At 47.8% G+C, this 15,000-nt stretch overlaps 1 protein-coding gene across 1 annotated transcript in view; it reads right to left on the reverse strand.

The window, feature by feature from the left end:
- Positions 1-15,000, reverse strand: part of LOC144954682 (double C2-like domain-containing protein beta) — a gene marked incomplete at its 5' end in the record, with an annotated part of 29,660 nt that overhangs the window by 13,306 nt on the left and 1,354 nt on the right. Inside the window, 3 exons of the mRNA XM_078885115.1 lie at positions 49-130; positions 4,983-5,140; positions 8,376-8,502. Of these exons, the coding sequence (XP_078741241.1) occupies positions 49-130; positions 4,983-5,140; positions 8,376-8,502 (367 nt within the window). The remainder of the gene's footprint in view (positions 1-48; positions 131-4,982; positions 5,141-8,375; positions 8,503-15,000) is intronic.

Raw genomic sequence — 15,000 nt, forward strand, 5'->3', positions numbered from 1 at the left:
CACCACCACTCACCACCACTCACCACCACTCAGCGCGTGTTTTCTCACCTCGTTAAACTCGGGGTTGAGTGTTTTCTTTTTCACACTCGTCTTGTGCTTTGCCTTCTTACCACTGTCGGGTCTCAGGTAGCTACACACAGACACATAGATACACAGTACAACTCACTCACCCACCTACACACTCACCCACTCAGTCACTCACTCACTCACTCACATACACACTCACCCACTCACTCACTCACTCACCTACTCACTCACCCACTCACCCACTCACTCACCTACTCACTGTCGGGTCTCAGGTAGCTACACACAGACACATAGATACACAGTACAACTCACTCACCCACCTACTCACTCACCCACTCAGTCACTCACTCACTCACTCAGTCACTCACTCACTCACTCACATACACACTCACCCACTCACCCACTCACTCAATCACCCACCCACTCACCGACTCACTCACTCACCCACTCACTCACTCACCCACTCATTCACTCACTCACCTACTCACTCACCCACTTACTCACTCACTCACTCACCCACTCACTCACTCACCTACTCACTCACTCACTCAGTCACTCAGTCACTCACTCAGTCACTAACCCACTCACTCAAACACTCACTCACCTACTCACTGTCGGGTCTCAGGTAGCTACACACAGACACATAGATACACAGTACAACTCACTCACCCACCTACTCACTCACCCACTCAGTCACTCACTCACTCACTCAGTCACTCACTCACTCACTCACATACACACTCACCCACTCACCCACTCACTCAATCACCCACCCACTCACCGACTCACTCACTCACCCACTCACTCACTCACCCACTCATTCACTCACTCACCTACTCACTCACCCACTTACTCACTCACTCACTCACCCACTCACTCACTCACCTACTCACTCACTCAGTCACTCAGTCACTCACTCAGTCACTAACCCACTCACTCAAACACTCACTCACCTACTCACTGTCGGGTCTCAGGTAGCTACACACAGACACATAGATACACAGTACAACTCACTCACCCACCTACTCACTCACCCACTCAGTCACTCACTCACTCAGTCACTCACTCACTCACTCACATACACACTCACCCACTCACCCACTCACTCAATCACCCACCCACTCACCGACTCACTCACTCACTCACCCACTCACTCACTCACCCACTCATTCACTCACTCACCTACTCACTCACCCACTTACTCACTCACTCACTCACCCACTCACTCACTCACCTACTCACTCACTCACTCAGTCACTCAGTCACTCACTCAGTCACTAACCCACTCACTCAAACACTCACTCACCTACACACTGTCGGGTCTCAGGTAGCTACACACAGACACATAGATACACAGTACAACTCACTCACCCACCTACTCACTCACTCACTCAGTCACTCACTCAGTCACTAACCCACTCACTCAAACACTCACTCACCCACTCACTGTCGGGTCTCAGGTAGCTACACACAGACACATAGATATACAGTACAACTCACTCACTCACTCACCTACACACTCACTCACCCACTCACCCAGTCACTCACTCACTCACCTACTCACTCACTCACATACACACTCACCCACTCACCCAGTCACTCAATCACCCACCCACTCACCGACTCACTCACTCACCCACTCACTCACTCACCCACTCACTCACTCACCTACACACTCACTCACACACTCACCCAGTCACTCACTCACTCAGTCACTCACTTACCTACACACTCACTCACACTCACCCAGTCACTCACTCACTCAGTCACTCACTCACCTACACACTCACTCACACACTCACCCAGTCACTCACTCACTCAGTTACTCACTCACCTACACACTCACTTACACACTCACCCAGTCACTCACTCAGTCACTCACTCACCTACACACTCACTCACACACTCACCCAGTCACTCACTCACTCAGTCACTCACTCACCTACACACTCACTTACACACTCACCAAGTCACTCACTCACTCAGTCACTCACTCACTCACCTACTCACTCACCCACTCACTCACCCACTCACTCAATCACTCACTCACTCACCCACTCACCTACACACTCACTCACCCACCTACTCACTCACACACCCACCCACTCACTCACCTACACACTCACTCACCCACTCACTCACTCACCCACTCACCCAGTCACTCACCTACTCACTGTCGGGTCTCAGATATATAGATATACAGTACAACTCACTCACACACTCACTCACTCACTCACCTAATCACTCACCCACTCACCTACTCACCCACTCACCTACACTCACTCACTCACCCACTCACTCACTCACCCCCTCACCCAGTCACTCACCTACTCACTGTCGGGTCTCAGGTAGCTACAGGGCACACACATAGATATACAGTACAACTCACTCACCCACTCACCTACTCACCCACTCACCTACACACTCACTCACTCACCCACTCACCTACTCACCCACTCACTCACTCACCCACTCACCCAGTCACTCACCTACTCACTGTCGGGTCTCAGGTAGCTACAGGGCACACACATAGATATACAGTACAACTCACTCACTCACCTACTCACCTACTCACCTACACACTCACTCACCCACTCACTCACTCACTCACTCACCCACTCACACACCCACCCACTCACCTACTCACTCACCTACTCACTCATTCACCTACTCACTCACTCACCCACTCACTCACTCACCCCCTCACCTACTCACCTACTCACTCACCGACTCACCCACAGAGACACCCACAGAGACACCCACAGAGACACCCACAGAGACACACAGAGACACCCACAGAGACACCCACAGAGACACCCACAGAGACACCCACAGAGACACACACAGAGACACAAACAGAGACACACACAAAGACACCCACAGAGACACCCACAGAGACACACAGACACCCACAGAGACACCCACAGAGACACACACAGAGACACAGAGACACACAAACAGACACACACACACAGACACACACACACAGACACAGTCACACACACAGACACAGAGACACACATACAGACACAGAGACACACACACACACAGACACACACACAGACAGAGTCACACACACAGACACAGAGACACACACACACAGAGACACCCACACAGACACACACAGAAACAGAGACACACACAGACACACACAGACACACACACACAGACACACAGACACACACAGACACACACACAGACACACACACACAGACACACACAGACACACACACACAGACACACACAGACACACACAGACACAAACACACAGACACACACAGACACACACACACAGACACACAGACACACACAGACACACACACACAGACACACACACACACAGACACACACACAGACACACACATAGACACACACAGACACACACACACAGACACACACAGACACACACACACAGAGACACACACACCCACAGAGACACAGAGACACACCCACACAGACACACACAGTCACATACACACAGAGACACACAGTGACACACACAGACACACAAAGACACACAGAGACACACACAGAGTCACACAGAGACACACCCACAGAGACACACACAGAGACACACACAGAGACACACACACAGACACACACACACAGACACACAGAGACACACCCACAGAGACACACACACACACAGACACACACAGTCACATACACACAGAGACACACAGAGACACACACAGAAACACACAGACACAGTGTACATACACACACACACAGTGTACACACAGACACAGTGTACACACACACACAGACACACACACACACACAGACACACACACACAGACACACACACAGACACACACACACAGACACACACAGACACACACACAGACACACACACACACACAGACACACACACACACACAGACACACACACACAGTGTACACACACACACAGTGTACACACAGACACAGACACACACACACAGTGTACACACACACACAGACACACACACACAGATACACACACACAAATACACACACACACACACAGTCACATACACACAGAGACACACCCAGACACACACAGACACACACACAGACACACACACACAGACACACACAGACACACACACAGACACACACACACACAGACACACACACAGACACACAGACACACAGACACACACACAGACACACACAGACACAGACACACAGACACACAGACACACACACAGTGTACACACACACACACAGACACACACAGACACACACAGACACACACACAGACACACACAGACACACACACACACAAAGACACACAGAGACACACACACAGACACACAGACACACACAGACACACACACACACAGACACACACAGACACACACAGAAACACACACACACAGTGTACACACACACAGTCACACACAGAAACACACACACAGACACACACAGACACACACAGAAACACACACACACAGAGACACACACACACAGACACACACACACACAGACACACACACACAGACACACACACACACACAGACAAACACACACAGACACACACAGACACACACAGAAACACACACACACACAGAGACACACACACACAGACACACACACACACAGACACACACACACAGACACACACACACACACAGACACACACACACAGACACACACACACAGACACACACACACACAGACACACACACACAGACACACACACACACACAGACAAACACACACAGACACACACAGACACACACAGAAACACACACACACACAGAGACACACACACACAGACACACACACACACAGACACACACACACAGACACACACACACACACAGACACACACACACAGACACACACACACAGACACACACACACACACACAGACACACACACACACAGACACACACACACACACACAGACACACACACACACAGTCACCCACAGAGTCACCCACAGAGTCACCCACAGAGTCACCCACATCTTCACGAAGGGATCTGAGTATCCGTTGGCGTCCATGGCCGCGAGGTGGACGCAACGAACGACTCCGACCACAAGTCCACCCCTCTGCGTGCTGTAGCGCAGCGAGATCAGGATCCGACCCCGCTCTTCCGCTGCCTTCTCCTCGCCCTTGTCCACCTGTGGGCGAGGGCGGGTGGACAATCACGGGTGGGTAGGGTGGATACATCCACTCAGTCAGTCAGTCACTCAGTCAGTCGCTCAGTCACTCAGTCAGTCAGTCAGTCATTCAGTCAGTCAGCCAGTCAGTCAGTCACTCAGTCACTCAGTCAGTCACTCAGTCAGTCACTCACTCAGTCACTCACTCAGTCACTCACTCACCCACTCACTCACCCACTCACTCACCCACTCACTCACCCACTCACTCACCCACTCACCCACCCACCCACCCACTCACCCACTCACTCACTCACCCACCCACTCACCCACTCACCCACTCACTCACTCACTCACCCACTCACCCACCCACCCACTCACCCACTCACTCACTCACTCACCCACTCACCCACCCACTCACTCACCCACTCACCCACCCACTCACCCACTCACCCACTAACCCACCCACCCACCCACTCACTCACCCACTCACCCACTCACTCACTCACCCACTCACCCACCCACTCACCCACTCACTCACCCACTCACTCACTCACCCACCCACCCACCCACTCACCCACTCACTCACTCACCCACTCACCCACCCACCCACTCACCCACTCACTCACTCACTCACTCACTCACCCACTCACCCACCCACTCACTCACCCACTCACCCACCCACTCACCCACTCACCCACTAACCCACCCACCCACCCACTCACTCACCCACTCACCCACTCACTCACTCACCCACCCACTCACCCACTCACTCACTCACCCACTCACTCACTCACTCACCCACTCACTCACTCACTCACCCACTCATTCACCCACTCACTCACTCACTCACTCACCCACTCACTCACTCACTCACCCACTCACTCGCTCACCCACTCACCCACTCACTCACCCACCCACTCACTCACCCACTCACTCACTCACTCACCCACTCACTCACTCACCCACCCACTCACTCACTCACTCACCCACCCACCCACTCACTCACTCACCCACTCACTAACCCACTCACCCACTCACTCACTAACCCACCCACCCACCCACCCACTCACTCACCCACCCACCCACTCACTCACCCACTCACTCACCCACTCACTCACCCACTCACCCACTCACCCACCCACCCACTCACCCACTCACTCACTCACTCACCCACTCACTCACCCACTCACTCACCCACCCACCCACCCATACACCCACTCACCCACTCACTCACTCACTCACCGACTCACCCACCCACCCATACACCCACTCACCCACCCACCCACTCACTCACTCACCCACTCACCCATACACCCACTCACCCACTCACCCACTCACTCACCCACCCACTCACTCACCCACTCACTCACTCACCCAACCACTCACCCACTCACCCACTCACCCACTCACTCACTCACTCACCCACCCACCCACTCACCCACTCACTCACTCACTCACCCAACCACTCACTCACCCACTCACCCACTCACTCACTCACCCACTCACTCACTCACCCACCCACTCACTCACCCACCCACCCACCCACCCACTCACTCACTCACCCACCCACTCACTCACTCACCCACCCACTCACTCACTCACCCACCCACCCACTCACTCACCCAACCACTCACTCACCCACTCACCCACTCACCCACCCACCCACTCACTCACTCACCCACTCACTAACTCACTCACCCACTCACTCACTCACTCACTCACCCACTCACTCACCCACTCACTCACTCAGTCACTCACTCACCCACTCACTAACTCACTCACCCACTCACTCACTCACCCACTCACTCACCCACTCACTCACTCAGTCACTCACCCACTCACTCACTCACTCACCCACTCACTCACTCACCCACTCACCCACTCACTCACTCACCCACTCACTCACCCACTCACTCACCCACTCACTCACTCACTCACCCACTCACTCACTCACCCACTCACTCACTCACCCACTCACTAACTCACTCACCCACTCACTCACTCACTCACCCACTCACTCACCCACTCACTCACTCACTCACCCACCCACCCACCCACTCACTCACTCACTCACTCACCCACCCACCCACCCACTCACTCACTCACTCACCCACCCACTCACTCACCCACCCACTCACTCACTCACTCACCCACCCACTCACTCACCCAACCACTCACTCACCCACTCACCCACTCACCCACCCACCCACTCACTCACTCACCCACCCACCCACCCACTCACCCACTCACCCACTCACTCACTCACCCACCCACTCACTCACTCACTCACCCACCCACCCACTCACTCACCCAACCACTCACTCACCCACTCACCCACTCACCCACCCACCCACTCACTCACTCACCCACTCACTAACTCACTCACCCACTCACTCACTCACTCACTCACTCACCCACTCACTCACCCACTCACTCACTCAGTCACTCACTCACCCACTCACTAACTCACTCACCCACTCACTCACTCACCCACTCACTCACCCACTCACTCACTCACTCACCCACTCACTCACTCACCCACTCACCCACTCACTCACTCACTCACCCACTCACTCACCCACTCACTCACCCACTCACTCACTCACCCACTCACTCACTCACCCACTCACTCACTCACCCACTCACTAACTCACTCACCCACTCACTCACTCACTCACCCACTCACTCACCCACTCACTCACTCACCCACTCACTCACCCACTCACTCACTCAGTCACTCACCCACTCACTCACCCACTCACTCACCCACTCACTCACTCACCCACTCACTCACCCACTCACTCACTCACCCACTCACTCACTCACTCACTCACCCACTCACTCACTCACCCACTCACTCACCAACTCACTCACCCACTCACTCACTCACCCACTCACTCACTCACTCACCCACCCACCCACCCACTCACTCACTCACCCACTCACTCACCCACTCACTAACTCACCCACTCACCCACTCACCCCCCCCCACCCCCACCCCCCCACCACCCCCCCACTACCCCCCACCACCCCCCACTACCCCCCACCACCCCCCCACTACCCCCCACCACCCCCCACTACCCCCCACCACCCCCCCACCACCCACCCCCCACCCCCCACCACCCCCCACCACCCCCCACTACCCCCCACCACCCCACCACCCCACACTACCCCCCACCCCCACCCCCCACCCCCCCCCCCACCCCCCCACCCCCCCCCCCACCCCCCCACTACCCCCCACCACCCCCCCACTAACAGGCAGCTGCCTCTCTAGACAGATGTCGTAGCTCCGCGTCTGGTTTGGGTTGAGTCGCTTGAGTGGAACTCGCGTCTCGCCGATGCACTCGTTGTGCCCCAGCTTGTCCTCGTCATACACAGAGATTCTAGACATCAACAACATCAACATCATCAACAACATCATCAACAACATCAACAACAACATCAACATCAACAACATCATCAACATCAACAACATCAACAACAGTGACACTCGTTGTGCCCCAGCTTGTCCTCGTCATACACAGAGATCCTAGACATCAACAACATCATCAACAACATCAACAACAACATCAACATCAACAACATCATCAACATCAACAACATCAACATCAGTGACACTCGTTGTGCCCCAGCTTGTCCTCGTCATACACAGAGATCCTAGACAACATCATCATCAACAACATCAACAACATCAACAACATCAACATCAACATCAACAACATCAACAACATCAACAACATCAACATCAACAACATCAACATCATCAACATCAACAACAACAACATCAACATCATCAACAACATCAACAACATCAACAACATCAACAACATCAACATCATCAACAACATCATCACAACATCAACAACATCAACAACATCAACAACATCAACATCATCAACAACATCATCACAACATCAACAACATCATCACAACATCAACAACATCAACAACATCATCAACAACATCAACAACATCATCACAACATCAACAACATCAACAACATCAACAACATCAACAACATCAACAACATCAACATCATCAACAACATCATCACAACATCAACAACATCAACAACATCAACAACATCAACATCATCAACAACATCATCACAACATCAACAACATCATCACAACATCAACATCATCAACAACATCATCACAACATCAACAACATCATCACAACATCAACAACATCAACAACATCATCAACAACATCAACAGTGACACTCGTTGTGCCCCAGCTTGTCCTCGTCATACACAGAGATTCTAGACATCAACAACATCAACAACATCAACATCAACAACATCAACAACATCAACAACATCAACATCAACAACATCAACAACATCAACAACAACATCAACAACATCAACATCAACAACATCAACAACATCAACAACATCAACAACAACATCAACAACATCAACATCAACAACATCAACAACATCAACAACATCAACAACATCAACATCAACAACATCAACAACATCAACATCAACATCAACATCAACAACATCAACATCATCATCAACATCAACAACATCAACAACATCAACATCAACAACATCAACAACATCAACAACATCAACATCAACAACATCAACAACATCAACAACAACATCAACAACATCAACATCAACAACATCAACAACATCAACAACATCAACAACAACATCAACAACATCAACATCAACAACATCAACAACATCAACAACATCAACAACATCAACATCAACAACATCAACAACATCAACATCAACATCAACAACATCAACATCATCATCAACATCAACAACATCAACATCATCAACATCAACATCAACAACATCAACAACATCAACATCAACAACATCAACAACATCAACAACATCAACAACATCAACATCAACAACATCAACAACATCAACATCAACATCAACAACATCAACATCATCATCAACATCAACAACATCAACATCATCAACATCAACATCAACAACATCAACAACATCAACATCAACAACATCAACAACATCAACAACATCAACAACATCAACATCAACAACATCATCAACATCAACATCAACAACATCAACAACATCAACATCATCAACATCAACAACATCAACATCATCAACATCAACATCAACAACATCATCAACATCAACAACAACATCAACAACATCATCAACATCAACAACATCATCAACAACAACATCATCAACATCATCAACATCATCAACAACAACATCAACATCATCAACAACAACAACAACATCAACAACATCATCAACAACATCAACAACAACATCAACAACATCATCAACATCAACAACATCATCAACAACAACATCATCAACAACATCAACAACATCATCAACATCAACAACATCATCAACAACATCAACAACAACATCAACAACATCAACAACATCAACAACATCATCAACAACAACATCAACAACATCAACAACATCAACAACATCAACAACATCATCAACAACATCAACAACAACATCAACAACATCATCAACATCAACAACATCATCAACAACAACATCATCAACAACATCAACAACATCAACATCATCAACAACATCAACAACATCAACAACATCAACAACATCAACAACATCAACATCAACAACATCAACAACATCAACAACATCAACAACATCAACAACATCAACATCAACAACATCAACAACATCAACAACATCAACAACATCAACAACATCAACAACATCAACATCAACAACATCAACAACATCAACAACATCAACAACATCAACAACATCAACATCAACAACATCAACAACATCAACAACATCAACAACATCAACATCAACAACATCAACAACATCAACATCAACATCAACATCAACAACATCAACATCATCATCAACATCAACAACATCAACAACATCAACAACATCAACATCAACAACATCAACAACATCAACAACATCAACAACATCAACAACATCAACAACATCAACATCAACAACATCAACAACATCAACAACATCAACAACATCAACAACATCAACATCAACAACATCAACAACATCAACAACATCAACAACATCAACATCAACAACATCAACAACATCAACATCAACATCAACATCAACAACATCAACATCATCATCAACATCAACAACATCAACATCATCAACATCAACATCAACAACATCAACAACATCAACATCAACATCAACAACATCAACATCATCATCAACATCAACAACATCAACAACATCAACAACATCAACATCAACAACATCAACAACATCAACAACATCAACAACATCAACAACATCAACATCAACAACATCAACAACATCAACAACATCAACAACATCAACAACATCAACAACATCAACAACATCAACAACATCAACATCAACAACATCAACAACATCAACATCAACAACATCAACAACATCAACAACATCAACAACATCAACAACATCAACAACATCAACAACATCAACATCATCAACATCAACATCAACAACATCAACAACAACATCAACAACAACATCAACAACATCAACAACATCAACATCAACAACATCAACAACATCAACAACATCAACAACATCAACATCATCAACAACATCAACAACATCAACAACATCAACAACATCAACAACATCAACATCAACAACATCAACAACATCAACAACATCAACAACATCAACAACATCAACATCATCAACATCAACATCAACAACATCAACAACATCAACAACATCAACAACATCAACAACAACATCAACAATATCAACAACATCAACAACATCAACAACATCATCAACAACATCAACATCAACAACATCAACAACATCAACAACAACATCAACAACAACATCAACATCATCAACATCATCAACATCATCAACATCAACAACAACATCAACATCAACAACATCAACATCATCAACAACAACATCAACATCATCAACATCATCAACATCAACAACAACATCAACATCAACAACATCAACATCATCAACAACAACATCAACATCATCAACAACATCAACAACAACAACATCATCATCATCATCAACAACATCAACATCAACAACATCAACATCATCAACAACAACATCAACATCATCAACATCATCAACATCAACAACAACATCAACATCAACAACATCAACATCATCAACAACAACATCAACATCATCAACAACATCAACAACAACAACATCATCATCATCATCAACAACATCAACATCAACATCAACAACATCAACATCATCAACAACAACATCAACATCATCAACATCATCAACATCAACAACAACATCAACATCAACAACATCAACATCATCAACAACAACATCAACATCATCAACAACATCAACATCATCAACATCATCAACATCAACATCATCAACATCATCAACAACATCAACAACATCAACAACATCAACAACATCAACAACAACATCAACAACATCAACAACATCAACAACATCAACATCATCAACAACAACAACATCATCAACATCAACAACATCAACAACATCAACATCATCAACAACATCAACAACATCAACAACATCAACAACATCAACATCATCAACAACATCATCACAACATCAACAACATCAACATCATCAACAACATCAACAACATCAACAACATCAACAACATCAACATCATCAACAACATCATCACAACATCAACAACATCAACAACATCATCAACAACATCAACAGTGACACTCGTTGTGCCCCAGCTTGTCCTCGTCATACACAGAGATCCTAAACAACATCAACAACAACATCAACAACATCAACAACAACATCAACAACATCAACAACATCAACATCAACAACATCAACAACATCAACATCAACATCAACAACAACAACATCAGTGACTGACTGAGTGAGTGAGTGAACGACTGAGAGAACGACTGACTGAGTGAGTGAGTGACTGAGTGACTGACTGAGTGAACGACTGAGTGACTGACTGACTGAGTGACTGACTGAGTGAACGACTGAGAGAACGACTAACTGAGTGAGTGACTGAGTGAGTGAGTGACTGAGTGAACGACTGAGAGAACGACTAACTGAGTGAGTGAGTGAATAACTGAGTGGGTGACTGAGTGAACGACTGAGTGAGTGACTGAGTGAGTGACTGAGTGAGTGAGTGACTAAGTGACTGAGTGAGTGAGTGACTGAGTGAACGACTGAGTGAGTGAGTGACTAAGTGACTGAGTGAGTGAGTGACTGAGTGAACGACTGAGTGAGTGAGTAAGTGACTGACTGAGTGAGTGACTGAGAGAACGACTGACTGAGTGAGTGACTGAGTGAGTGAGTGAGTGAACGACTGAGAGAACGACTGAGTGAGTGAGTGAGTGAATAACTGAGTGGGTGACTGAGTGAACGACTGAGTGAGTGAGTGAGTGAGTGACTAAGTGACTGAGTGAGTGAGTGACTGAGTGACTGAGTGACTGAGTGAGTGAGTGACTGAGTGAGTGAGTGAGTGACTGAGTGAGTGAGTGACTGAGAGAACGACTGACTGAGTGAGTGACTGAGTGAGTGACTGAGTGACTGAGTGAGTGAGTGACTGAGAGAACGACTGACTGAGTGAGTGACTGAGTGAGTGACTGAGTGACTGAGTGAGTGAGTGACTGAGTGAGTGAGTGACTGAGAGAACGACTGACCGAGTGAGTGACTGAGTGAGTTACTGAGTGACTGAGTGAGTGAGTGACTGAGTGAGTGAGTGACTGAGAGAACGACTGACTGAGTGAGTGACTGAGTGACTGAGTGAGTGACTGAGTGACTGAGTGACTGAGTGAACGACTGAGTAACTGACTGACTGAGTGAGTGAGTGAGTGAGTGACTGACTGAGTGACTGACTGACTGAGTGACTGAGTGACTGAGTGAGTGAGTGACTGAGTAAGTGACTGAGTGAGTGAGTGACTGAGTGAACGACTGACTGACTAAGTGACTGAGTGAGCGAGTGACTGACTGAGTGACTGAGTGACGTACTGACTGACTAAGTGACTGACTGACTAAGTGACTGACTGACTGAGTGAACGACTGAGTGAGTCCACCTTAGTGTTTTGCGTAGTAGGTGAGTGAGTGACTGAGTGAACGACTGAGTGAGTGACTGAGTGAACGACTGACTGACTAAGTGACTGAGTGAGCGAGTGACTGACTGAGTGAACGACTCAGTGAGCGAGTGACTGACTGAGTGACTGAGTGACTGAGTGAACGACTGAGTGAACGACAGAGTGAGTCCACCTTAGTGTTTTGCGTAGTAGGTGAGTGAGTGACTGAGTGAACGACTGAGTGAGTGACTGAGTGAACGACTGACTGACTAAGTGACTGAGTGAGCGAGTGACTGACTGAGTAAACGACTCAGTGAGCGAGTGACTGACTGAGTGACTGAGTGACTGAGTGAACGACTGAGTGAACGACAGAGTGAGTCCACCTTAGTGTTTTGCGTAGTAGGTGAGTGAGTGACTGAGTGAACGACTGAGTGAGTGACTGAGTGAACGACTGACTGACTAAGTGACTGAGTGAGCGAGTGACTGACTGAGTGAACGACTCAGTGAGCGAGTGGACTGACTGAGTGACTGAGTGACTGAGTGAACGACTGAGTGAACGACAGAGTGAGTCCACCTTAGTGTTTTGCGTAGTAGGTGAGTGAGTGACTGAGTGAACGACTGAGTGAGTGACTGAGTGAACGACTGACTGACTAAGTGGACTGAGTGAGCGAGTGACTGACTGAGTGAACGACTCAGTGAGCGAGTGACTGACTGAGTGACTGAGTGACTGAGTGAACGACTGAGTGAACGACAGAGTGAGTCCACCTTAGTGTTTTGCGTAACAAGTCGTCGTCCGTGATGCCGTAGTAGGTGAACGACT

Source organism: Lampetra fluviatilis, unplaced genomic scaffold (assembly GCF_964198595.1).
Source record: "Lampetra fluviatilis unplaced genomic scaffold, kcLamFluv1.1 SCAFFOLD_558, whole genome shotgun sequence".
Classification (NCBI taxonomy): Eukaryota; Metazoa; Chordata; class Hyperoartia; order Petromyzontiformes; family Petromyzontidae; genus Lampetra; species Lampetra fluviatilis.